Source organism: Anas platyrhynchos, chromosome 24 (genome assembly GCF_047663525.1).
Source record: "Anas platyrhynchos isolate ZD024472 breed Pekin duck chromosome 24, IASCAAS_PekinDuck_T2T, whole genome shotgun sequence".
Taxonomy (NCBI): domain Eukaryota; kingdom Metazoa; phylum Chordata; class Aves; order Anseriformes; family Anatidae; genus Anas; species Anas platyrhynchos.
This window is the reverse complement of record NC_092610.1, coordinates 6,704,771-6,731,913: the sequence shown is the minus strand read 5'-3', so window position 1 is coordinate 6,731,913 and position 27,143 is coordinate 6,704,771. Positions and strand designations below refer to the sequence as shown.

The following is a 27,143-nucleotide window of genomic DNA, read 5'->3' as shown; positions in this document are numbered from 1 at the left end:
CTCACTGACCTACTCAATGGATGAATTATTGTAGGTGAGGGGTGGCCATAGCATAGTCAATGGGCTCAAGGGCCCTGGACAGGGAATGGTGGTGCTCCAGAGGTACAGGAGACAGGACAGAGAGCTAAGGGAACTGTGCTTGGGCACCTAGAGGAACAGGGGTGCTGTGGCATAGTCTGGGGTCATGGGTAGAGCCACGTGGTCATGGAAGAAAGAGGGTCTTATTTCAATTAAATGTAGTCAGGGCCATAGCACAGGCACCTGGAGAAAGTAGGCTTTTCAGTTCCTATAATCGTGAAACAACCTGATTTGTCTTGAAATATAGAGACAGAAAAATCAGTATTGCCATTAAGCTCCAGTGATACTTAAGGGCCTCATGCCATCTCAGGTTCTCATTACTTAGAGGTTGTGCTGACATGGAACAGTGGAGATGAAGATGCACAGCTTCACCTTTGACACTTGGTGAGAAGTTCAGTCTCACTCTCAATAGATAAAAGCAAAAGTCCTCTGTCACTCTATTAGAAATTATCGAGGCCAAAACCTGAGCTGAGACTCACAGAAACTCTTTTCAGGTATTCATTTATCACTTTCCTGGAGAAAAAATATTTTTGGATCATTCACTTTCAGGTAGTTGGGAATGGTATCTGAACCTGTAGCAAGAGCAGCAAGACCTTTGTTCTGCTAGTACGACAACACAACTGTGGGTACAAAAAGCCTATTAGCAACTTGAGTAATGTAAAGTCTACATGGACAGGAACATACTTCATCCATACTAATAAAACACCCATGGTGTCAGCAGACAAGTTACCAAGACAGAGACCTTGTAAGTTCCAAGTGTTTGCTCCTCTTTGGAGTACATTATTTATAATTTAGGGATGACGAAAGACAGGGAAAGAAAGATTTTTAAATTGCTTGGAACATTCTGCAGTTGTATACTAGTCTACTAGAGTATAAGTGTATATATGTAAGTATATATAAGTATATGTGTTGTATATAGTCTACTAGACTAAAAAAGTCTAGTAAAGGAAAGAAAGCGCAGACCTGCTTCTGCCCCCTCAACCCATGATTATCCCATTATCTTTTTCCCATTCACACCAATTTAAATGAAACCAGAATAAGCCCCTAAGGTTTTGAGATAATCCCTTCAATTTTTTGGTTTTACATGTTATAGCTCAGGAAGTCAAATTTAATCAAAGTGCAGTTATTACCTTGCAGCTGCATTATATATTACAGCTACAATTTGCACAAATGCACTAAACGAAGCTAGAAATCTCTTTGGGTATTGTATCCTTTTGAGAACAAAAGCTAAACATCTTCCTAGGATACTAAGACAAATGCCAGAATCAGATCTAATAAAAAGCACAATCAGCTGCAGCTGCAAAACTAGCACACGAAGAAAAAAGACTCTTCAGCAGTTCTGCTTCCTAAGTGAACTTTCTCCCTTGAGCTGCAGGCAACACAACACAGTTAAGCCATTAAGCAAGCACTGTGAGGATAAAAGAGATGCTGAAAGTCTTGCAAAAAGGACTATCTCTGAGGTTTCCAGCACCTACCACTTCAGGATTTCAGTGGAGGTTGATGGTATTTAGTTGTTTAAAGGACCGCGTCCAAATGCACTGGAGGGCTCTGGCTCTGGGAAGCTGACTGATTATGTTGTGGTAACCAGCAGAATGCCTTAATTAATTCCTCAATTAAATCCTCAATTAACGTATCAGATGTAGGACAGGCTGAGCTGGACAAGGCAGTTGATGCCTCAGCAGAATCCTTTGCCATGCTGGAAGGAATGTGGAAATCATTCAGGATTAAAATTCCTCTGGCCCATCCAGATTGCCCCTCTGCAAACACAGCAGGACTGCAGCCCTGGGGTGATGGCAGGGACAAAAGCTTGCTCTCTGATCTGCTATTGTGGCACATCTCCTTCTCACTACTGGACTCTTAAGACCACGCTCAGCCTTATGCTAGAGAGATCAAGAGAGAGAGATCAAATAAAAATGCCAACTGTTTCACCATGGGGTGAATATCGCTGAGTTTACACTCCCGATACTCTGGCCACCTGGCTTGGCCATTTGCAAGACCGCTTGCTGTTCCATTTCTCCTAAAACAAAGGCGACAAATAACACTCATTTATATCTGAAAACAACCCAGGTGTGCTTGTGCAGAGCTTTCCTCTGTTCCTGACCCAGTTTCTTCTGCTCTTCCTGGCTGAAACAAATAAATCTTGTTACCCCTACACGCTCAGTCAGTATATCACAGGTTGTATAGCTTGCAGCTGTTCTCACTGTATCTGTGCCGAGGTGTGGGTAGCTCAGCATGCAGGTGTTGTCTGTCTTTTCACACCTTCATTTCCTTTGAGCTCTTTATTCTTTCATGTCTTTCATAATGTTGGACTCTTCTCAGCAAGGATTCAAGTTTATAACCTGCTCATACATAACAGCCTGCCTTATCTGCAGGCATGGAGTGGAGTTTGCAGGAATGTTTAACAAAATGAGCTGGAAGTATTAGTGTGACTGCAGCTCAGCAGGAAAGCACACTAAAATCCTTTGACTGAACTTGAGGGTTTCTTCTCTAATGACTCATTTTGTGCAGGGAAATGTTATAAATTTAGGCAGAAATTAGAAGCTTAAGTATGTGAATATTTCTTCATTGACAGTTAAGCAAAAACAGTATAAAAATTAGCTGTGAAGTGGCCTCTAAATGAAAAACCCACTTACAGCTACATCAGCTAGTAGGAATAGAGTGTAAATGATTTTATTTCAAGGAAGCAGAGAGTTGTATTTCTGGAGTTTTGACTGAATTAAATAGAAGTTCAAATTATCTGAGAACTGAATTAACTGGAAGTCACTCTATTTCTCACACTTTTCATACAGATGAATAACCCAATCATGTAAAACCTCATAGAGCACTTACAGCAGGATTTTGCTCCCTTTAAGACTATACGAACAAGGAATGATGTGTCCTTTTCCATGCAGTCCACTTTGAGAGATTTCACACTCCTTACATGATACACTAATTACCAACCAATGAAGGTAGCATACATGTATATGCATTCAGAAAGGAATTGAAATTCCTCAGCTTCTTGCCTCTTCTAAATTAGGAACTAAAGGGTAGAGGAAGAAGAGGAGACCACTTGCAGAGTTAGGCTCAAAATGTTTGTGTTCATAAAAATCAGGGTAAGAGAATGGAAGACATTTCAGACTGGCGTGTCTTTGAAATGACTACATTGTGGAGCAGCTATCATCCTTCACATGGGATAAAGAAATGCCACCCTGATAGTGCCAAGCTCTTCATGGGGTCTTCTGCTCTGTTCTAATTTCTGTTCTAATATACCTGCTACCCAACATAGCCAGATGTTTTGCAGATACTCAGGATATTGATGAGAAGGTGTTAGATCTGGTAGCTCAAACCCCATCCAGATCCTAAACAACCACAGCAGTTCATATCACATCCTACATGTATTCCTGTTACCAGCACGCAGCCAGAAATGATGGTAGAGGCAAAGCCTCTTGTTAGAGTTCTTTGACTTTGGGCACTGACCACAAAAGCCCAAGCTGACACTGACCCCATGGATCTCCCACCTCAGCTGTTTGCAGGATGTATCTCCAACCTACAGTTGATCTGGGCAGAGCCCAGGCTCAGCTGCTTCTGTGAGCTTTCCTTGCAAGCTCAGTTTTATTCCTGTAACAGTCCGTTCAAGAATCTCCCAAGAGCAGTCTTTCTGTCTCGGAGTTCAGCGCCAACATGAATTTCCTTCATTCTTTCTGGAGTCTTACTTTCCTCTTTCCTTTCTCCTTCCTCTTTCCTTCCTCTTTACCTCTTTTCTCTTCCTGCCTGGCTTGCTTGGAAAAGATTTACAAAAGCATTACTGTGTGATCTGGTCTTTCTCAGCCAGCCATGCGGGCCTGAAAACTCTTCTGTCATTTGAATCCTCACACCCTCTGATCATGCTGGTGTCCTCTCATGCCAGTTCCTTCATTTCTTTTGCACTTTATCAGCAGAACTCCTTCTGCATGTGCTGAGCTGTGCTCAGCTGTCCTCCAGCCAAGGTCAGGTCCCCATTTCGCACACATTGCTGTGTTAGTAGTATATTCTCTCCTGCTGACAGTCACATATGCTCTGCTCCTAAAATGGAAGAAGGATGCTACTTTTTTTTTCCAAGTCAAAGGAACCTGAGGGAAAGTGACGCTTCAGTGAGAATCTGTGTCATCTGTTCTCTGCACAAGAGAGTGATCCTGTCAGATTTATGTTGTGGACTGAAACATGGACATCTGATCTCACCCCTTAATTCTGCCAGAAATCTTATATGACTTTCAGCAAAGTCTCTGCCAGAAATCTTACTTGGCTTTCAGCTGAAGTTTGAGTGTCTTCATCCCTAGAGCACCATCTTCAAAGAGGCAGGCCACAAAATTTTGGGAGAACCCAACTTTCTCTCAGTACTGCTTGACTGATACCCTGAAAAGTATTTCTTATACATTGACACCTGTTTGCTGCTCTAAACCTTTCCCTACACTGTTGGGAAAAAGCAGCTCCTTGGATAGAGCTGAATCCTGCACTGAGGTGAGACTGCTCCCAGAGGAATGGGAACTCTCAGTGTTCTCCAGTTATCCAAAAATCGCCTTTGCTACCAGGCAGATAGTGAGACAGGAAATTTAATCATTACAATGCAAATACTGTCAGTACCAGTTTAAAGATGGGTACAAAAATAATGAAATATGCCACCAGAGCTTTAAATTAGCCCTACGTGTGTTGTTTCCTACGTGTGTTGTTGTCCAGGAGCTGGCAGGTCTCATTGAGAGGGCTTTAAACTAGGTAAGAAGGGGGATGGGGCTGAAGCAAGGATTGTTGGGGCTGTACCAGGGGGAACAATGGCAAGGCAGGAGGATGAGGTAATGGCCCAGCTGAAGTGCATCTACAGCAATGCACGCAGCATGGGTAACAAACAGGAGGAGCTGGAAGCCATCGTGCAGCGGGCAGGCTATGACTTGGTTGCCATCACAGAAACCTGGTGGGACCAGTCTCATGACTGGAGTGCTGCAATGCCTGGCTATAAGCTCTTCAGAAGGGACAGGCAGCACAGAAGGGGTGGCGGTGTGGCTCTCTATATTAGAGAGTCTTTCGATGTTGTAGAACTCGAGGCTAGGAATGACAAGGTCGAGTCCCTTTGGGTTAGGATCGGCAGGGACAACAAGGCTAGTGTCCTGGTCGGGGTCTTCTATAGACCCCCGAACCAGGATGAGGAGACGGATGAGGAGTTCTACAGGCAGCTGACAGAAGTTGCGAAATCTTCAGCGCTTGTACTCGTGGGGGACTTCAACTTCCCTGACATATCCTGGAAGCACAACACAGCCCAGAGGAAGCAGTCTAGGAAGTTTCTGGAGAGCGTGGAAGATAGCTTCCTGACACAGCTGGTTAGTGAACCTACCAGGGGTGGTGCCCCGCTAGACCTTCTCTTCACAAACAGAGAAGGACTGGTGGAGGATGTGATTGTTGGGAGCTGTCTTGGGCAGAGTGACCACGAAATGGTGGAGTTCACTATTCTTGGCGAAGCCAGGAAGGGGACCAGTAAAACCGCTGTATTGGACTTTCGGAGGGCTGATTTTGGGCTGCTCAGGACACTAGTTGGAGTCCCTTGGGAGGCAGTTCTGAAGGGCAGAGGGGTCCAGGAAGGCTGGGCGCTCTTCAAGAGGGAAATCTTAATGGCGCAGGAGCGGTCTGTCCCCATGTGCCCAAAGACGAGCCAGCGGGGAAGAAGACCAGCCTGGCTCAACAGAGAACTGTGGCTTGATCTTAGGAGAAAAAAGAGGATTTATAATCTTTGGAAAAGTGGGCAGGCCACTAGGGAGGACTATAAGGATGTTGCAAGGCTCTGCAGGGACAAAATTAGGAAGGCTAAAGCTCATCTGGAGCTCAATCTGGCTACTGCCATTAAAGATAACAAAAAACGTTTTTATAAATGCATCAACACAAAAAGGAGGACTAAGGAGAATCTCCATCCTTTACTGGATGCGGAGGGAAACTTAGTTACAAGAGATGAGGAAAAGGCGGAGGTGCTCAATGCCTTCTTTGCCTCAGTCTTTAGTGGCAATACTGGTTGTTCTCTGGATGCCCAGTACCCTGAGCTGGTGGAAGGGAATGGGGAGCAGGATGTGGCCCTCACTATTCACGAAGAACAGGTTGGTGACCTGCTAGGCACTTGGATGTGCACAAGTCGATGGGGCCGGATGGGATCCACCCAAGGGTACTGAGAGAACTGGCAGAGGAGCTGGCCAAGCCCCTATCCATCATTTATCAGCAGTCCTGGCTATCGGGGGAGGTCCCAGTTGACTGGCGGCTAGCAAATGTGACGCCCATCTACAAGAAGGGCCGGAGGGCAGACCCGGGAAACTACAGGCCTGCCAGTTTGACCTCAGTACCAGGGAAGCTCATGGAGCAGATCCTCTTGAGAGTCATCACGCAGCACTTGCAGGGCAAGCAGGCGATCAGGCCCAGTAAGCATGGGTTTATGAAAGGCAGATCCTGCTTGACGAACCTGATCTCCTTCTACGGCAAAGTGACGCACTGGGTGGATGAGGGAAAGGCTGTGGATGTGGTCTACCTTGACTTCAGCAAGGCTTTTGACATCGTCTCCCATAGCATTCTCCTCAAGAAACTGGCTGCTCTTGACTTGGACTGGCGCACGCTTTGTTGGGTTAGAAACTGGCTGGATAGCCGGGCCCAAAGAGTCGTGGTGAATGGAGTCAAGTCCATTTGGAGGCCAGTCACTAGTGGCATCCCCCAGGGCTCGGTGCTGGGGCCGGTCCTCTTTAATATCTTCATCAATGATCTGGATGAGGGCATTGAGTGCACCCTCAGTAAGTTTGCAGATGACACCAAGTTAGGTGCGTGTGTCGATCTGCTCGAGGGTAGGAAAGCTCTGCAGGAGGATCTGGATAGGCTGCACCGATGGGCTGAGGTCAACTGTATGAAGTTTAACAAGGCCAAGTGCCGGATCCTGCACCTGGGGCACAATAACCCCAAGCAGAGCTACAGGCTGGGAGATGAGTGGTTGGAGAGCTGCCAGGCAGAGAAGGACCTGGGAGTGATGGTGGACAGACGGCTGAATATGAGCCAGCAGTGTGCTCAGGTGGCCAAGAAGGCCAACGGCATCCTGGCTTGTATCAGAAACAGTGTGACCAGCAGGGCTAGGGAGGTGATCATCCCCCCGTACTCGGCTCTGGTGAGGCCGCACCTCGAGTACTGTGTTCAGTTTTGGGCCCCTCACTACAAGAAGGACATCGAGGTGCTTGAGCGGGTCCAGAGAAGGGCGACGAAGCTTGTGAGGGGCCTGGAGAACAAGTCCTATGAGGAGCGGCTGAAGGAGCTGGGCTTGTTCAGCCTGGAGAAGAGGAGGCTCAGGGGCGACCTTATTGGTCTTTACAGATACCTTAAAGGAGGCTGTAGTGAGGTGGGGGTTGGCCTGTTCTCCCACGTGCCTGGTGACAGAACGAGGGGGAATGGGCTTAAGTTGTGCCAGGGGAGTTTTAGGTTGGATCTTAGGAAGAACTTCTTTACCGAAAGGGTTGTTAGACACTGGAACAGGCTGCCCAGGGAGGTGGTGGAGTCACCATCCCTGGAAGTCTTTAAAAGACGTTTAGATGTATAGCTTAGGGATATGGTTTAGTGGGGACTGTTAGCGTTAGGTCAGAGGTTGGACTCGATGATCTTGAGGTCTCTTCCAAGCTAGAAATTCTGTGATTCTGTGATTCCTGTGGTCAGCTGGGACCCTTACACAGCCATGTGTCTATTATAGACATAGAATCATAGAACAACAGAACATCCAAGTTGGAAGGGACCCACAAGGATCATCGAGTCCAACTCCTAGGTCCCCTAAAGACCACAAAAAAAAAAAAAAAAAAAAAAAAAAAAATTCAGACCACATGTCTGAGAGTGTTGTCCAAACACTTATTGAACTTCGGCAGGCTTGGTGCCATGACCACTTCCCTAGGGATCCTGTTCCAGTGCCCAACCACTCTCTTGGTGAAGAGCCCTTTCCTGATATCCAGCCTGACCCTCCCCTGTCCCAGCTCCATGCCATCCCCTCGGGTCCTGTTGCTGTCCCCAGAGAGCAGAGCTCAGCTCCTGCCCCTCCCCTCGTGAGGGAGCTGCAGGCCGCCATGAGGCCTCCCCTCAGCCTGCTCTGCTCTGGGCTGAGCACAACAAGGGACCTCAACCGCTCCTCGTATATCTTCCCCTGTAGACCCTTCACTGTCTTCATAGCCCTCCTTTGGATACTTTCTAAGTCTTGTATCTTTCTTATACTCTTATATCTTTCTTTCTTTCTTGTCACCCAAAACTGCACACAGTACTTGAGGTGAGGCCGCACCAGTGCAGAGCAGAGCAGGACAATCCCTTCCCGTGGCCAGCTAGCAGTGCTGTGCTTGATGCACCCCAGGGTCTGGTTAGCCCTCAGCTGCCAAGGCACACTGCTGGCTCATGTTCAGCTTGCTCTTGACCAAAACCCCCAGATCCCTTTCTGCAGGGCTGCTCTACAGTATCTCAGGCTCAGGTCTGTACGTATAACCAGGGTTGCCCCTTCCCAGGTGCAGAATCCAGCACTTGGTCTTGTTAAACTTCACACTGTTGGTGATTGCCCTGCTCTCTAATTTGTCTAGACCTCTCTGCAAGGAATCACCACCCTCAACGGAGTCAACAGCTTCACCCAATTTGGTATTATCTGCAAACTTGCTCAGTAAATCATCGAGTCCTTCATCCAAATAGTTTATGAAAATATTGAAGAGGACAGGTCATAAAATAGAGCCCTGGGGAACCCCACTAGTGACAGGTCACCAGCCTGATATAACCCCATTTACAAGAACCCTCTGGGCCCAATCCATCAGCCAATTTTTCATCCATCTTATTGTGCTTTTATCTAATTGTATTCTGGTCATTTTGTCCAGAAGAATGCTGTGAAAGACAGTATCAAAAGCTCTACTGAAATCCAGAAAAATTACATCAACTGGCTTCCTTTGGTCAACTAGCTGGGTGATCTTGTCGTAGAAGGAAATTAAGTTTGTTAGACATGACCTTCCCCTAGTGAACCCATGTTGCCTCTGACCAATGACTGCATTGTCCTTTAGGTGTTTTTCAATAACTCCCAGAATAATCTTATCCATAATTCTATCAGGCACTGAAGTGAGACTGACAGGCCTATAATTGCCAGGATCTTCTTTCTTGCCCTTCTTGAAAATTGGGACCACATTTGCTAGCATCCAGTCAGCTGGGGCCCCTCTGGATTCCCAAGACCATTGACAAATAATTGAGAGGGGTCCTGCAATGACATCAACCACCTCTCCGAGTACTCTCGGATGAATCCCATCAGTCCCAGTGGACTTGTATGCATCCAGGTGGAGCAGCAAATGCACACAAATTCAGGGTTAACTGGGAGTTTATCGTTCCCGCAGTCATGGTCCTCCAACTCAGGGCAGCGGGGGTCCCAGAGCCCATCACTCGTGTTAAAGACAGAGGCAAAAAATACATTAAACGTCTCTGATTCGTCTATGTCCCTGTTTGTGAGGTGTCCATCCTCATCAAGTATCAGACCAATGTTTGTTCTGGTCCTCCTTTTCTCATTAACATACTTTAAAAAGCGTTCTTTATCATATCCCACACTGCTGGCAAGCTTCAACTCCTATTGAGCTTTGGCCGCATGGATTCTCCCTAAAAAGGCTAGCAGCATCCCTGTAGTCTTCCCATGTCACCTGACCTCCCTTCCAGTGACCATACATTTTCTTTCTCTTCCTAAGCTCTTGAAGAAGATCCCTGATCAGCCAAGCCAGCCTTCTGCCCCTCCTTCTTGACTTCCAACACTTTGGAATTGCCTGTTCTCATGCTCTTAGGAGGTGGTGCTTAAAAACCAACCAGCACTGTTGGACCCCAATGTCTTTAAAAGCAGTTTCCCAAGGGACCTTACTAACCACTTCCATGAGCAGTCTTAAGTCTGCTCTCCCAAATCCCGGGTTGAAGTTTCGGTGGCAGTTTTCCTCCTATCACCGAAGATTTTGAATTTTACTACCTCATGGTCACCGTGGTCAAGGTAGCCACCTATCATCACTTCACCTACCAGACCCTCCCCACTTACAAGTAACAGGTCCAGGAGTGTCGTGGTTCCGCTCGAGTGGGCAGCCGAGCTCCACCACAGCCGCTCTCTCACTCCCCCTCCTCAAAGAGGAATGGGGAGAAAATATGTGAAAAGAGCTCAAAGGTTGAGATAAGGATGAGAAAATCATGCAATAATTATTGTAACGGGCAAAACAGACTCGGCATAAGGAGATAGTAAGATTTATTGCTCATTACTAACAAGCTAGAGAAGTGAGAAACAAAGGAAAGAAACCAAAAGCACCTTCCCCCTCATTCACCTTCTTCCACCTCCTCCCCCCAAGTGGCACAGGGGAACGGGGGAATGGGGGTTATGGTCAGTCTACAGCACTTCTTCTCTGCCGCTCCTTCTCGGTCACTCTCGTTCCCTGTGCTGTGGGGTCCCACCCACGGGATGCAGTCCTTGATGAACTGATCTGGCGTGGGCTTCCCACAGGCAGCAGCTCTTCCAGAGCTGCTCCAGATATGGGTCCGTACCACGGGGTCCATCCCTCAGGAGAAAACTGCTCCAACCAGTCTCCCCCATGGGCAGCAGCTCCTGCCAGGTCACCTGCTCCTGCGTGGGCTCCTCTCCACGGGCTACAGGTCCGGCCCGGAATCTTCTCCGGCAGGGGTCTTCCACAGGCGGCAGCCTCCGTCGGTGCAGGGCCGCCTGCTCCACCGTGGTCTCCTCCACAGGCTGCAGCGTGGAACCCTGCTCCACCGTGGCACTCCATGGGCTGCAGGGGGACATCCTGCTTCACCATGGTCCTCACCACAGGCCTCAGGGGACTTCTGCTCCGGCGCCTGGAGCACCTCTCCCCCTCCTTCTGCACTGACCTTGGCACCTGCAAGGCCGTTCCTCACTCCTCTCACTCTCCCAGCTGCTGTGTGGCGCAGCGTTTTTTTCCCTGTCTTAAATATGCTCTTGCAGAGGTGCAAAACAACATCGCTTATTGGCTCAGCTCTGGAAAACAATGGGGCCCTTCCCAAACATGGGGCAGCTTCTAGATCCTTCTCACAGAAACCACCCCTATGGCCCCTGGCTACCAAAACCTTGCCACATAAACCCACTACAAGGAGGGCACCTTTCCTAGCTGGTTCTCTTAGTACCTGTACCAAGAAGTTATTATCAAGGTGCTTCAGGAATCTCCTGGACTGCTTGTCTCAGGTGTGTGATATCCCCAGTTGAAATCTTGCACGTTGTAGTCCCCCATAAAAACAAGGGCATGATGGTAGCTAAAACGTTCTTAGGGGAAAAATGAGCTGGGGTATATCTCAATTCAAGGAAATATGTTACAGAGAATTACATTTACTCTTTTCTCTGACTTTTCTATTGGGGTTATGAACTGTTTGGGAAAGAGGTCACCTTTCAGTGTGTGCCTGCACAGTACCTCAAATCTTCCTTTGGGCCTGGGCACATTTGGCTAGTACAAACAGTAGACACTAAAATAAACACCAGTCACAGTGTTTATGTATTGTGTATTGCAAACAATGAGACCAAAGCCTGTTTTGCCTCTTGGCATGTCACTGCTTTGCTGAATGTTCCTGCCCTGCCACGCAGATATCATGCTTCAGGATTTCTAAAGCTGACTCTTCACTAAGCAATGACATTATCTCCTGCAGCACTGAGCCCCTGTGTTCTGTGGCCAGCAATGACCTTTTTGTCCCCATGCAGAAGGTACCATCAAAGCAAATTCTGGTCATTATCAAATACCTGGACAGATGAGCTCGCCTGTACTCTACCACAACGGCAAGACATTCATGACTGACAAATGCACAAGTTGCAAGGATGGCTTGTGTTCACATGTGGAACACCCTGCATCCCAGGGTGAAGACATCTCCATGAATCTCCTGGCAGATCTTTCACCTAGCTCTGTCACCTCTCATTACCAAGCCTCTTCTTCAAAATATTCATTACCATAACAATGCCTGATGAGCAGCTCTGTGAGATAATTTTACAACAGCTACCTGTTGTTATTAGGAAGAAAGGGACTGATTAGTCTCCTTAGACAATGAGAACAGAAGTAGTTACGTGATCTTCCTTGACAGCAGATAAAATTTAAGTAAAGTCTAGAAAAGACAAAACCAACAGTCAGTGCACCAGGATTTGGACATCAGCCTGAGAGGCATCAGAGAAATCTCAGAGATGGAAAGGTGACAGCATTAAATTGGCAGATATAAATGACTGTATGAAAATGGAACAGGCTAAAACCATTAAAGGCAGATGATTTGGGACATAATGCAACCTGCATGTTGACTGGAGGTGGGAAGTCTCTTTTCTCTATACCTTTCTTTTTCTTGAATGACTCACTACAAAGCTCTTGTACCAGCTTTCCCCGGTCACTAATAGGCATCTTACTGAACTAGAGGACTGGCACATCTGTCACAGCATTTTGGATTATTAGGGAACTTAAATTGCATGGTTCATGTACAAGGACCAGGCAACTCTCCTGGGAGCTGACGTCATTAAGTTTTGCTCAGTCATGCAGGTAGAGAAGAAACTCTTGATAATCCTGCCTCTTGTCCTTGCGTGCTCTGTAATAGATTGCCTGGCAGCTGGCCTTACCTCTCTACCTCTCTGGAGTGCGTGAGCTGGAAACCCAGAACACTGAGGAGCCAAGTACACCCCTTAGGCTTCACATGTTCTACCTGGTTCCTCTCAGATCACAGGTGTCCAGCAAAGCACTCACCAGCACCCCTCAGAGAAGGGAACCTCATTTTTTCAAAGGAAAGCGTAGCATTCAGGGTCTGTGAGTGGAACTTCTCTGTGCATTAAATCTGCTGCAAACACAACAGCCTACAGACTGTGCCCTTGCCAGGCTGGCCAAAGAGTGACCAACAGCTCAATGAGCATCCATTGCCCCTTGAACAGCAATCTGGCTTTGGCAGATCTCAGTTTGCATATATAGGATACGCGAACTGAATATAAGATATGCAAACCTAATTGGAACAAGACAGTGCAGGATCAGGCACCCAGCTGGCCAGTCTCATGGGTGGAGCCTCATCTCTTTGTTTCTCCATGTAGGAAGGATGCAGGCTCACAGAGAGAGAGCAAGTCACCAGCTGTCAGTAATGAAAACATGCAGCTTTAATGCCCTTTTAATTGTAGATCTCAAAAAATCATCTCTAAAGGGTCAGAGTTCTCAACCCTGTCTCACATGGGAGAAACTGAGGCACAGAATGGTGACATGACCCCTCCCACCCCAGGAGGCTGCTACTGGGGTGAGGACAAGGAGCTGGTCTCAGTTCTGCACTCTGTCCAACGGCAGAAGAGGTTTCATCGTGCAGAGCTGAGAGCTTTAAATCCTAATACATGCTGCCTTCTGCAGTCACAGAACTGTTTCTTCCCACCCACACCCCTCTCTGGTGATATGCTGCCCTCTTCTCAGACAGTCCTGCTCACTGCCATCTTCTTGTAAGGTCATCGTCCTCTAACCAAAGCACTTTTTTTCCTAGCATGGACTAGCGAGGACTCAGCACCCCAGCGGGCTCACTTCTTGCTTTCCTGGAAAGGTATTTTCTTCATGGAGAAAAAGAATTGGATAGGCAGAGGCTTGAAAGTGAAGAAACCCCACCTGAAATAACCGAGGAGGGATCTTACCAGGAACTGACCAGAAGGGATAACAGTTCCCCAGTCCCTGCAGGATGGAGGAAACATACAGACCCCGTGAGCCCCAGGGTGCTGGCAGGTGCCGCCTGCCATTCTCAGGGCACACGCGGTGCCCCTGCGCTTGGTGCCGAGGTAGCTCGGCCCTGGTTCTTTGTTACTTCAGAAACTCTTTTACTGTTCAATCCTACCATCTAGTGGACATTTCTTGCAGTACACTACGGATCTTCTACAAACAGCTCTTAATCATACATTATTTTACATCCTTTGTAAGCTCTGCCCAAACTCCTTTGTTACCCACGGTACCAGATGTGGTTACTTTGCATTTTGGAGAGTACCTGATCAAGTTTAGACCAGAAGTTTTAGAAAGTTTCACCTCAGTAAAGAAGATGAAGACTTTACACAAGGCCCGTATCAATTCTGCACATGGAAAACTAAGGGAGTGGTACACAAGGCCCAAGGGGAACCTCCTGACATGGAGAACTGGGGATAGACCCTTGCTGGCCAAACCAATGATTTGTAAATGGAGATTTTTTACCCAAGTCAAATTCTGTACAGTCTGCTTGCCACTTTCCAATGAGAGCATAACCCCTGCTAAGTTTACAAACAATAAAACATCAGATAAAACCCAGGGGTGAGCACAGAGTGGAAACCAAAAGAGCTCTACTGTGTTTCACTGGCTGATCACTGCAATGGCTTTGGTCCACATCTTGATGGGAACTGGTCAAGAGAAGCTAAAAAAACAAAACAAAACAAAAACAAAACAAAACAAAACAAAACAAAACAACAACAACAACAAACAAACAGGATTTTTACAGTCTTCTCTGGAGAAGAAGAGTGTCATAACTCAGGATGTATGCACCTCCTTTTTTGAGAGAGCTGCCTCTGCCACCACTGAAGCCTTTTGGTAGATGTTTGGATCACAGTAGCGTTAGGAATGTTTTAACAATTCGTGTCAGCAAAGAACAATCCTGCACTGGCAATTTAATTCTTGAACCACAGATGCAGTGTGTCCCAGTCTCCCCCTCATGCTAGTCAATTTATCAAGTCTTCAGAAAATACTCCTCAGATTTATGAACCTGTTTGCCTTTGTTATTCCGGACTTCTATTTCTAACAGTTACAGCTTTTTTTTTTGTCTTCTTGGAGATTAACTTAATACTGCTATAGGTGTGACTGTCCCTGTGAATGGCTGGTGAAGAATGTTTTAATTACTGGTGAAGCGTCAATAAGAAAGCTATTTGTGTTTGTATGAAGTCTTTGATGTCTGGGGGTTTCAGAACAACTGATAACAACTAGTGACTGTTATGGGATACTCTGATATCTTGGTGGCCAAGAGATTAAGAAGAAGAAAAAAAGAAGCTGAAGGACAGCTGGGAGACAAGACCTGCAGGGGATGTTCTATAAACTTGATACGGTGCCAAAGGAGTACAAAGGGGAAGGATGAGAAAAAAAAACTTGGAGAGGAAGACTACGAGCCTTCAGCATGAAAGACCCCTAGAGACCCCCAGAGGGACCACCGGAGACTGATGTGCATGCTCCAGTAGGAGGGACTGGACCCCGGAAGCTAATTATAATAACCTGTTTTTTTTAGAAGTAGTAATGAATATGTATTAGTGTAGGAGCATAAAAATCAGCTACTTGATGTAACTGGTGTGCGTCCTGGTGGAGCGGAGACTCCCAGTGCACGCAGTGCTGTTTGCTTACCTCTATTCTTTTAATAAATCCTATTTTTCTATTTAATCCTATTTTGAAGATTGAGCCATTTCTAACAGTAGGAACTATTTCACCACAGTTTCAGCAGCCACAGAGTAAGAACTGAGGGCGCATCTGGAAAAGGGCAGGTGGCAGTCACTCCTGTGTCTTGATATTATGCTGCTTACAACATTCTTCATTAAAAAACAGACAAGAATGGTTTCCACAGGTACTACAGATGTGCAAAACACTTCATCAGCATGTGAGCTGCTCCATCTTGCCAACAGACTGTGCACGCCTCCAATGGAAGCATTTAGAAACATTCTTGCATGGCATTTCAGATTGCTTCTTGTGGTTTGCAGTGTATAGCAGTGCTCATGCCACATAAACCAGCTGGATCTGTACCAATTACTGCTTTCTGCAGACGTTGCTTTGGTGTGCTCTGCACAGCACAGAGGAGAGCAAAGGGGTGGAGTAGGTGCACCTCGTGTATGTATGCTAATGCTGTGTAAATCTTTATTCTGGTGCATGGCTGGGTGCTGATGATGCTTTCCTGTCTGGGAGGGTGCACGAGGGTAACTGCTTTACTTTTTTTTTTTTTTTTTTTGTAAAGTTTTCAAACTGCATGGCACGGTCAAAAATATGTATACAAGAAATTTATAAATGTGCAATAAGGACAAACAGCAAGGTTTTAAAATAAAAGTAAAGGGCATTTGATTTCAAATGACTCAGAGGTTTTGGCTCACCCCAGGTATTATCTCAGGCTCTTAGAGACAGATCAGGGCTGCCTCTGAGCTCAGGCAGAGCAGCTGGCAGAGTACTGGGGTGACAGAAAGGACAGGAAGCAAGTGTCCAGCCTGTCTCTGTCCAGACTTCTGTTGCAAAGTCCTCTGCTGCCACCAAGGAAGAGGTCAGGGTGGATGGGGTTCCAGCTCTGGCTGCAGGAGGCAGCTGCACTGTCAACAACGCAGCATCAGCAGCAAGTATTTCCAGGCTTCTCCGTCTTAGCCCTGAGCCTTTCCCTCCCAGGACAGAGGCAGGCTTAATCCTGTCCCCTCCATCAGCAGCAGGCATACAGGCAGGTTGGCAGCAGCCACCAAGGATGAAGAGGAGGCACCTCTGGGGGCACTGGTGGGGAAGTGATGGGTGGGGTGGTTCAGCTCAGGCAGGCAGCTGAGCAGGGCATGAAGTCACTCCGTGGGGCCAAAGGAGAGTGGTGGAAACAGGGTAAGAGAGGATTATGGTTGGATAGGGTTGTACTGTTCCCTTCTCCCATAGGCGGCTAGATAAGGTATTCTCACCCACATCATTGCCTCCTTAGTCACATGGAAGGCAGCACTCAGAGGAGCATAACCTCAAACCCACCCAACAAGACACATCTGAGGTGATAAATGTGAATTCCAGACATGTGGGCAATACCCAGTACTGATTACAGTGAAGACAAAATGTTTTCTCTGCATGGCCAGCCAATGTTGGGCTGGCAGTGAGCTCAATTGGCTGCCAGACTCTCCTCAACAGGGTCTCAGCCAGGCTCTTGGATAACCCATCAGTGTCAGGAACACTTTGGTGCAGGGCAGCCTTAGCTGCTTCTTTGACTAGTCATGGCAAAGAAGAGTTACTGGCCTGAGATGATAACTCACTGGCAAAATCTTGCCGCAACAGATCACGTTTTGATCTTCAGGAGTGACCACGCTAAGAGCAGGTTGCAGAGGTCCCAACAGCACTAACCACGCTACCAGAGAACTAGGCACCTAGATGTCAGCCCTCCCTTCTTAGGGCTGCGCATGAGGCACACACCTCTCCACTGCCTGTAACAGGAGCACAAATAAACAACTAGCTCAGTGGAAAACATCCATGCTGCAGGCACTGCATGCCATGTCAGGCACGTGTAATTCCATCTGTGCTTGCTTGTTGTTATGAAAGTCAAGTTTGTTTCAGTAGTCACATTCAAACACAGCCTTGCTGATCCCACACCACCCAGGAATGGTACCACATACATGTAGGTGAAGGGTGCTTCCCTCTTCTTGAATGGACCTGGAACCAAGAAATATGGCAAAGCCACAGCTGAAACACATTGTTTTGGCAGCAAGATCTCAGAATACAGGGCAACAGTGGGATTCAGGTTAGTAGAAAACTGGCTCACACCTGAAGACGTAAGATAACTAGCTCTGCATGGGTCATAAATAGTGATCCTTCTTAGTGAATGCAGAAATTAGGGACTACAAAGGCAGAGCCACAGTGAGAAGGCACAACACTCCCATCAGCTCGAGGAAGACAAACCTTTGAGATGGCAGGGACAACACCATGAGGTGCACGCACAGTGGTTACCTTACAGAATCACAGAATCACAGAATTTCTAGGTTGGAAGAGACTTCAAGATCATCGAGTCCAACCTCTGACCTAATGCCAACAGTCCCCACTAAACCATATCCCTAAGCTCTACATCTAAACATCTTTTAAAGACTTCCAGGGATGGTGACTCCACCACTTCCCTGGGCAGCCTGTTCCAATGTCTAACAACCCTTTCGGTAAAGAAGTTCTTCCTAACATCCAACCTAAAACTCCCCTGGCGCAACTTGATCCCATTCCCCCTTGTTCTGTCACCAGGCACATGGGAGAACAGGCCAACCCCCACCTCGCTACAGCCTCCTTTAAGGTATCTGTAAAGAGCAATAAGGTCGCCCCTGAGCCTCCTCTTCTCCAGGCTGAACAAGCCCAGCTCCCTCAGCCACTCCTCATAGGACTTGTTCTCCAGGCCCCTCACCAGCTTCATCGCCCTTCTCTGGACTCTCTCGAGCACCTCGATGTCCTTCTTGTAGCGAGGGGCCCAAAACTGAACACAGTACTCGAGGTGCGGCCTCACCAGAGCCGAGTACAGGGGGACGATCACCTCCCTAGCCCTGCTGGTCACACTGTTTCTGATACAAGCCAGGATGCCGTTGGCCTTCTTGGCCACCTGAGCACACTGCTGGCTCATATTCAGCCGACTGTCCACCATCACTCCCAGGTCCTTCTCCACCAGGCAGCTCAGAATATGGCATTGATATCACCGGGTAGTCCCTGTGTAACCTGGGAATGGCCATAGTGCAAACAAGGGGCAGCAGGAGGGAGGGAGTGTCTTCCCCAGAAAGTGTTTTCCTCGTCTGAGCCTCCGTGATGCCAGCTCCCCCGCAAGGCTCTTGGTAAACACCAGCAAGGAGGGACAGTTTCAACGTCAGATTTTCAGAATTCCAATCCCAAATCTTGTAGGGATGGGAATGGCCCCTTCATGGTGGAACCACCCCAATTGCACAACCCAACCCTGGGCAGAGCTGGCACCTGCAGCCCCGTGGCAATAAAAAGGCAAGAGAGCCCTGCGAGGAGCACAGCCGCCCGTCTGCCTGCTGCAGAGATGGTGCCGACGACCTCCCTCCTGCTGCTGCTTGGCCTGGCCCTGCTGGCCCCCGGCCTCTCTGCTGACCAGGTGAGGGGATGGGTGTTGCAGGAAGAACAGCTGAAAGCACGACAGGCACTAGTATGGTCAGATAATGCTCCATTTCATTGCCCAAATAGCCTAACTTTTATAGAGAACTTAACAGGGGCGGACAGTGTTTCACACAAGATTGTTGGTCAAAAGCACTCAGACAAACAACTACAAGAAAACAACCCCCTTGTGATTAGCAGTCACATAGACCTTGTCCTTGAAGCCAGCTACTGGTAACAATATTTTTCTGAATTCCTCAATTGGGCGATGTGGGAACATTGTCATGGGAACTTCCCATAGTTGCCCTGGTAGTTTGGTTTGCTCAGCTACAGCAAGCCATGGGATTTTTGCTGTTTCAAAAATCCCTCAACAATTCCCCCTTTTTTTTTCTTTTTTTTTTTTTTTTGAGCAAACCACACCCAATATAACATTTTTGCAAGTAACCCTTTAACCACATTTATCACAATACCACATGCAATGATGATTGACACCACAGCAAACAGAATCCTTAATCCCTCTTTGACTAATCCCAGTAACCATCTATGCATTGTTTCAAACAAATCAGTGAACCATTTATTGAAAGGATTGATACCATATCGAATCTTTCTCATGTGCTCTTTCAGGAAAGTAATGGATTTGTGAATTGACTCATTATGATCAAAAAGGTTTAAACAGTACGTTCGCTTAAAGTCCTCACACCCATTCCTTTGAGCCAAAAGCAAGATGTCAATAGCAGCTTGATCCTGTAAAAGCAGATGTCGCAGACTATTTTGATCTGGTAACATCTCCTCAAGTATCTCTGTCGTGGCATAGGCTTGCTTCTCGGCCCAGCATACCAATTTTTCTAAGTTGTTACGTGCGGCCGCAGATGCCACTCCAGGCACTAAAATTGCCAGTGCCGCTCTAGCTGCAACCTCACACAATTCAACATTATCATTGCAATCCAGTGCAAGCAATGCCCATTTACGTCTGGTGATCTCAGGCAACTGTAACAAGCTAGGAGCAAATACAATGAGTTTATCTAAGTAACATGGACATCTGATAGCATTTGCAGGGATATCTTGCCAGGCCCTATCCCCACAAATCAGAAAACCATCAGGAGGTAAGGCCAAAGCTGTACAATTGTTCCAAACACTGTAGTTGTTACCCCTTGTCTCCATGCTATAAACCCCTAAACCCTGCTTAGCAGCGTCATTGTAATCACAGGTGTTATTTGTATTTCTATACCCGTATGGCCCTTTCCAGGTTCCTGTAGCAGGATTCATCTGATAGCCACGGCTACATTCACATTTGTAGCCACCTTTCAGGTTGATACAGATTTGACTACAGATACCAGGGTTTTGGCACTCATCAATATCTCCACAGTTTCTCTTGTCTACAAACTCAAACCCAACTGGACAGTCACATTCATTTACGATGCATTCCTTCAGGGGCTCATCACCCCAGTCCTTGCAGTCTCTCTGCTGGTTACACACTTTGTTGATATCTATGCATTCTCCACTTCTGCACTTGAATTTGCCAGGTCCAGAGCACTGAATAACATCGTTACAGTTTGCTTCATCAGTGCCATCCAGACAGTCTCTCACACCACTGCACTGCCTACTCCTGTGGACACAGTTCCCATCTTCACACCTGAACTGGTCTGGCCTGCAGGTCTGAGAAGAGCAGTTAATTTCATCACTTCCATCCTTGCAATCAGGATCTCTGTCACAGTCTTTTTCACCATCACATTTCCAGGACACTGGGATACACTGGGTTGACTGAGGACCACAGCTGATTTCATTTACCTGGCATGTTCTCATATAACACAGATCAGCAATCTCATCAGACCCATCTTCACAGTCCGGATCCCCATCACACTGCCATCTGTTTGGCACACACTGACCACTGTTGCACACAAAGTCAGATTCAGCACACGTCTTCTTCACACAAGCACTCTCATCACTGCCATCTGAGCAGTCTTCACATTTTGCACTAGCACTGTCGGCAGCAGTGCACAGGCAGGTGAGGGCAAGCAGCAGAGTGCCCCGCAGCATGGCAGCGCCCACCGCCACCCCACACCTGTGTCACTTATACTACTCCTATTACCCGTGCTGTTAGTTTCAGTGGCATCCTCCTGGTACCGTTTTTGTCTTTGTCGCCCCTTACTCTCCCCCTTTTCTTTTTGCCACTGACCATTCATCACAAATGGATGAGACACATGATTACTAGTTAGGAAAGAGAGTGTAACGTCTGCTATACGGCTGCAGGCAGTGCCAGCTGCAACCCTAGAAGCTGTTTGTGAACGAGCCTGCCGGTGGGCATTTGGCAGTGTAATCTGCGTCTCTGCACTCCTGCCCCGCAATAGAGCTAAGTCGTCATTAGTAATCCGTAGAATGTGGCAACCCCACGGAATGTTATGCAGAAACCAAGTTATAACACCGATCTGGGGACGAATAGTCTTTTTTGCATTGCAAGATAAACCTCTTATAAAAAGAATGCCAGAGAGAAGCAGCACAGCTCAGCACAGCCGCCGCTGCCTCCATGGTTCCGTCAGACAGGCTGCAGGGTCCTGATGTCCGCCCCTCTGCTCTGTGCCGACTCGCCTCACGGTGAGGGTCGGCTGCCGTTGTCCACTGATGCCTCTGGTCTCCCGTAGCAACTCGATCTCGGATGTCCCGCATCGCACCGCGATTACTTCAATTTCACGCGTTTGCCGCGGCTCCGTTTCCCGCGTCCCGCCGCGATTGCGTTTCCCGCGTCTCTCCGCGATTCCTTTTTCCGTTTCCCGCGTCCTGCCGCGATTCCTTTTTCCGCGTCCCGCCGCGACTCCGTTGTTCAGGTCGCTGTGTAGAGTGTTTCAACGTCTCTCAGGTGTTCCGGCGTCCGCCAGCTCTGTCCTTTGTCTCTCGGAGTTGGCCGTAGCCCTGCAGCGTCACCCACTGCTCTCTCCGTGCGGTGGTCGGCTTGCCGTGTGCCTCGGCTCTCCCGGCGCCGCTCCTGTGTCCCGGCACCGCTCCGATGTCCCGGCCTCAGCCTGTTCGGGTCTCAGCCTGTTCGGGCGCCATATGTTGCAGGAAGAACGGCCGAAAGCACGACAGACACCAGCAGAGTCAGATCATGCTCCATTTTATTGCCCGAATAGCCTAACTTTTATAGTGAACTTAACAGGGGCGGACAGTGTTTCACACAAGATTATTGGTCAAAAGCACTCAGACAAACAACTACAAGAAAACAACCCCCTTGTGATTAGCAGTCACATAGACCTTGTCCTTGAAGCCAGCTACTGATAACAATATTTTTCTGAATTCCTCAATTGGAATGGCCCATTCATGGTGGAAGCATCCCGATTGCACAACCCAACCCTGGACAGAGCTGACACCTGCAGCTCCGTGGCAATAAAAAGGCGAGGGAGCCCTGCGAGGAGCACAGCCACCCGTCCGCCTGCTGCAGAGATGGTGCCGACGACCTCCCTCCTGCTGCTGCTCGGCCTGGCCCTGCTGGCCCCTGGCCTCTCTGCTGACCAGGTAAGGGGATGGGGATGGGTTTGGGGATGGGGATGGGTAGTGGGACTGTGCCCCTGGGGGCCTCCTTGCCTGCCTCCTGCCCGGTGCTGAGTCCCCTGTGCCCCAGTGCGTGCTGACTGGACGCTGGATCAATGACCTGGGCTCCGACGTGACCATCGGGGCTGTGAACAGCAATGGTGAGTTTGCCGGCACCTTCCACACGGCTGTGATGACCCCGACAAAAGATATCAAAGCATCACCTCTGGTGGGAATCCAGCACACCAAGACCCAGCCCACTTTTGGCTTCACTGTCAACTGGAATTTTACAGGTTCGTCTCCTCTCCTTGTGGTGTCCCCGGTGCTCCCATCCACTCCCTGTGCTTTCTCCTTCCACTCTACCCTCCCCTGTGGTGCCCTGATGCTCGGCAGCCCTGCCCTGTGCCAGCCTTGAGGCTCTTCTGCCCTTCATGTGGCATCCCCTAGGGCTGCCCACCTTTGGTGTCCCCAGAGCTCCCCCATCCCCTCCCATATCCCCATTGGTCCCCCATTCCTGCCCCCAGAGCCTCACCACCTCTGGGTGAGGAATCTCCTCCTACCACCTATCTAAATCTCTCCTCTCTTAGCTTCAAGCCGTTCCCCTTGTCCTATCCCTCCAGCCCCTGACAAAGGGGTGCCCACGAGAGCAGAGCAGAGGGGGACAATTCCCTCCTTCGTCTTGCTGCCCACCCTATGTTGGTGCAGCCCAGGACACGGGGCAGCGAGCACGCATTACTGGCCCATGTCCCGCTTCTCGTCAAACAACACCCCCAGGCCCTTCTCCTCGGGGCTGCTCTCAGTGCATTCCCCACACAGCGTGTGTCTGTGGTGTTCCCGAAGTTCCTGAGTGCGCCAGAGGGCAGGGACAGCCCGAGCGAGCTGTCCCCAGGGCCAAGGAGCCCAGACCCAGCCACGCTCCCCTCACCTACCCTTCCCCGCAGACTCTACCACCGTCTTCACGGGCCAGTGCTTCGTGGACATAGAGGGCAAGGAGATCCTGAAGGGCATGTGGCTCCTGCAGTCACACGTCAACAGCATCAAAGATGACTGGAAAGCCACCAAGTGAGTCCGGGGCAGAGGCACGGGACCTGGGCAGAGACACGGTGGCCCCGTGCCTCCTGCCTGACGTCTCCTGCTCTGTCCCCACAGGGTCGGCACCGACACCTTCACCCGCCGGCCAGAAGTGATGGAGTGAGGCTGGCCCCGTGGGGGTCCCAAGGCTGGCCACTGGCTTCTAGAGGCCTTGTGGCACCTGAAGGGGGCTACAGGAGAGCTGGGGTGGGACTCTGTGCCGGGGGGTGATAGGACAACGGGGAATGGCTTTAAACTATAATAAGGGGGATTTAGATTAGATACATGTATTCGTAAGAAATTCTTCACTCAGAGGTGGTGAGGCCCTGTCCCAGGCTGCCCAGAGAAGCTGTGGCTGCCCCATCCCTGGCAGTGCTCAAGGCCAGGCTGCATGGGGCTGGGGGCAGCCTGGGCTGATGGTGTCCCTGCCCATGGCAGGGGGTTGGAGTTGGGTGATGTGTAAGGTCCCTTCCAACCCAGAATACTCTGTGACTCTGTGATTGCGTGACAACACCTGGGCATGGCCAATGCCCCCGCCTCTCCTCACAATAAAGCTTTACTGCAAACACCTCTGGCTCCTGTCACCTCCTGTCCCTTTGGGCTATGTGTGAGCCCTGGCTCCCATGTCCCCCCCGTGGCGTCCCACTGCCTCTCCCATCACCTGTCCCCAGGCCCTGATGCCCGTCTTGTGGCACGGTGGCACCAGCAGTGGCACCCATGTCACGGCGTCCCCTGTGCCACCACAGGGGACACATCAGCAGCCAACTTCACAGCACCCAACACCCCAGCACCCAACTTATCATCACCCAACTTCTCAGCACCCATCACCTCAGTGCCCTATGGCTCAGCACCCAATATCTCAGTACCCAACTCCTCAGCACCCAACTCCTCAGCACCCAACTCCTCAGCACCCAACTCCTGTGATGGTTTCACTCGGGTGGGCAGCTGAGCTCCACCACAACGCCTCTCTCACTCCCCCTCCTCAAAGGCAAAGGGGGAGAAAATACGATATAAAGGGCTCAAGGGTTAAGATAAGGACCGGGAGATCACTCAAAAATTGTAGTGCTGAGCAAACCAGACTCAGCATAGGGAGACAGTAAGATTTATTGCTCATTACTAACAAGCTAGAGAAGTGAGAAGCAAAGGAAAGAAACCAAAAGCACCTCCCCCCCATCCACCCTCTTCCACCTCCTCCCCCTGAGCGGCGCAGGGGAATGAAGGAATGGGGCTTATGGTCAGTCTACAGCACTTCTTCTCCGCTGCTCCTTCTCGGTCACTCTCGTCCCCTGTGCTGTGGGGTCCCTCCCACGAGATGCAGTCCTTGCTGAACTGATCTGTACTCGAGGTGTGGCCTCACCAGAGCTGAGTACGGGGGGACGATCACCTCCCTAACCCTGCTGGTCACAGTGTTTCTGATACAAGCCAGGATGCTGTTAGCCTTTTTGGCCACCTGAGCACACTGCTGGCTCATATTCAGCCGACTGTCCACCATCACTCCCAGGTCCTTCTCTGCCTGGCAGCTCTCCAACCACTCATCTCCCAGCCTGTAGTTCTGCTTGGGGTTATTGCGCCCCAGGTGCAGGACCCGGCACTTGGCCTTGTTGAACTTCATGCAGTTGACCTCAGCCCATCGGTGCAGCCTATCCAGATCCTCCTGCAGAGCCTTCCTACCCTCGAGCAGATCAACACACGCACCTAACTTGGTGTCATCTGCAAACTTATTGAGGGTGCACTCAATGCCCTCGTCCAGATCATTGATGAAGATATTAAAGAGGACCGGCCCCAGCACCGAGCCCTGGGGGATGCCACTAGTGACTGGCCTCCAACTGGACTTGACTCCATTCACCACGACTCTTTGGGCCCGGCTATCCAGCCAGTTTCTAACCCAACGAAGCGTGCGCCAGTCCAAGCCAAGAGCAGCCAGTTTCTTGAGGAGAATGCTGTGGGAGACGGTGTCAAAAGCCTTGCTGAAGTCAAGGTAGACCACATCCACAGCCTTTCCCTCGTCCACCCAGCGCGTCACTTTGTCATAGAAGGAGATCAGGTTCGTCAAGCAGGATCTGCCTTCCATAAACCCATGCTGACTGGGCCTGATTGCCTGCTTGCCCTGCAAGTGCTGTGTGATGACTCTCAAGAGGATCTGCTCCATGAGCTTCCCTGGTACTGAGGTCAAACTGACAGGCCTGTAGTTTCCTGGGTCTGCCCTCCGGCCCTTCTTGTAGATGGGCGTCACATTTGCTAGCCGCCAGTCAGCTGGGACCTCCCCCGATAGCCAAGACTGCTGATAAATGATGGATAGGGGCTTGGCCAGCTCCTCTGCCAGTTCTCTCAGTACCCTGGGGTGGATCCCATCCGGCCCCATCGACTTGTGCACATCCAAGTGCCGTACCAGGTCACCAACCAGTTCTTCGTGAATAGTGAGGGCCACATCCTCACTACGAACATCACCTGTTCACATCTGTCCCTCAGCACCTCTGCCAAGGTGTCTGCCTGAAAAACTCACATTCTTTCACCACACTAAGCTGACTTCACACACCAAAGGAATGCACATGTCACCAGCATGTGACATTTTGCACTAACATGGCAAATAAAACTCCAACGCCTGCTTAAAAATGATCATACACATTTCTCTTCTTCAACTCATTATTCTGTCTTATAGTCTTTGAATATCACAGCAACCTCACAGGCCTCCTTTTGCTTGTAGATCAGGGCTTGCATCTCACAAACATTATAATTAGGCAAAATCAACATTTCTGTGGAATTCTAAGGCAGCCAAAGAAAATAATGTAAAAACAAAGATGAACGCAGTGAACTTGCTAAGAAAGCCCTCACCTGAAAAAATGTTAAATGTGCCTTTGAAAGGAAATACAAACCCTGATTCCTATAATCAGGATGATAGCATACTATTATTATAACAATAGTGAGTAATAAAATTACATATTATATAATATATTACTATAGTGTAATATTATATCAACTCTAATAACAAACCTTTTCCTGCATGAACACACACCTAAATAATAAGGAAGTTCAAATGAATATTTGAGGATTCTAATATATTCTTTCCTCACATAATTACTGCAATACATTAGCATTCATCAGGACTATGCCAATCATCTGAACAAAATGCTTTCAAATTCATTTGATCTGCTGTGAATCAAATCCTGTTAAACAGAGTAGATCCATTTTATCGCATTCACAATCTGTATTTTACTGGGAGAGACTCAAGACCAAGACATTGTAAAGCCAAAACAGTGAAATACCACCACCATTGTTGCCTCACTTTGCCTGCAAAAGGTCCAGGTAATCTTACATAATTTGAGATGTAACTTTTCTGGGTCGCTGCAATTCCACACCATTTAATATTCACAAATAGCTCCCAGTGAGTTCACTTATCTCTTAAGCACCACTGGATATCCAATCCCTGAGGCCTTAATTAGGCACTGATGAAAAGATTCATGCATCTAAAAGTAGAAGCTTGCATTTAGGTTACAGACATCTCTGAAAGTAAGGGCCTACCTTCACTCCTAAAGCAGTTGCTCCAGTCAGATGTCTGATGCTCACTCAAGAAATAGAAAAAGCTGAGATGCTCAGCCCCAGCCCCGGAACAACCCGGCCTCCCCGTGCCTTACCAGATGCTCTCAGCCAATGTATGTGTGGTACACACACACACAG

The 27,143-nt window shown here is 48.7% G+C and overlaps 1 protein-coding gene across 1 annotated transcript in view; it reads left to right on the top strand.

Annotated features, from left to right (window-relative positions):
- LOC101805210 (avidin) overlaps positions 1-24,036 on the top strand; it is a 67,556-nt gene extending 43,520 nt beyond the window's left edge. Inside the window, exons 2-5 of the mRNA XM_027444048.3 lie at positions 22,198-22,382; positions 22,489-22,690; positions 23,339-23,459; positions 23,547-24,036. Coding sequence (XP_027299849.2) covers positions 22,198-22,382; positions 22,489-22,690; positions 23,339-23,459; positions 23,547-23,592 — 554 coding nt within the window. The 3' untranslated portion in view covers positions 23,593-24,036. The remainder of the gene's footprint in view (positions 1-22,197; positions 22,383-22,488; positions 22,691-23,338; positions 23,460-23,546) is intronic.
- Positions 24,037-27,143: the final 3,107 nt, after the last annotated feature.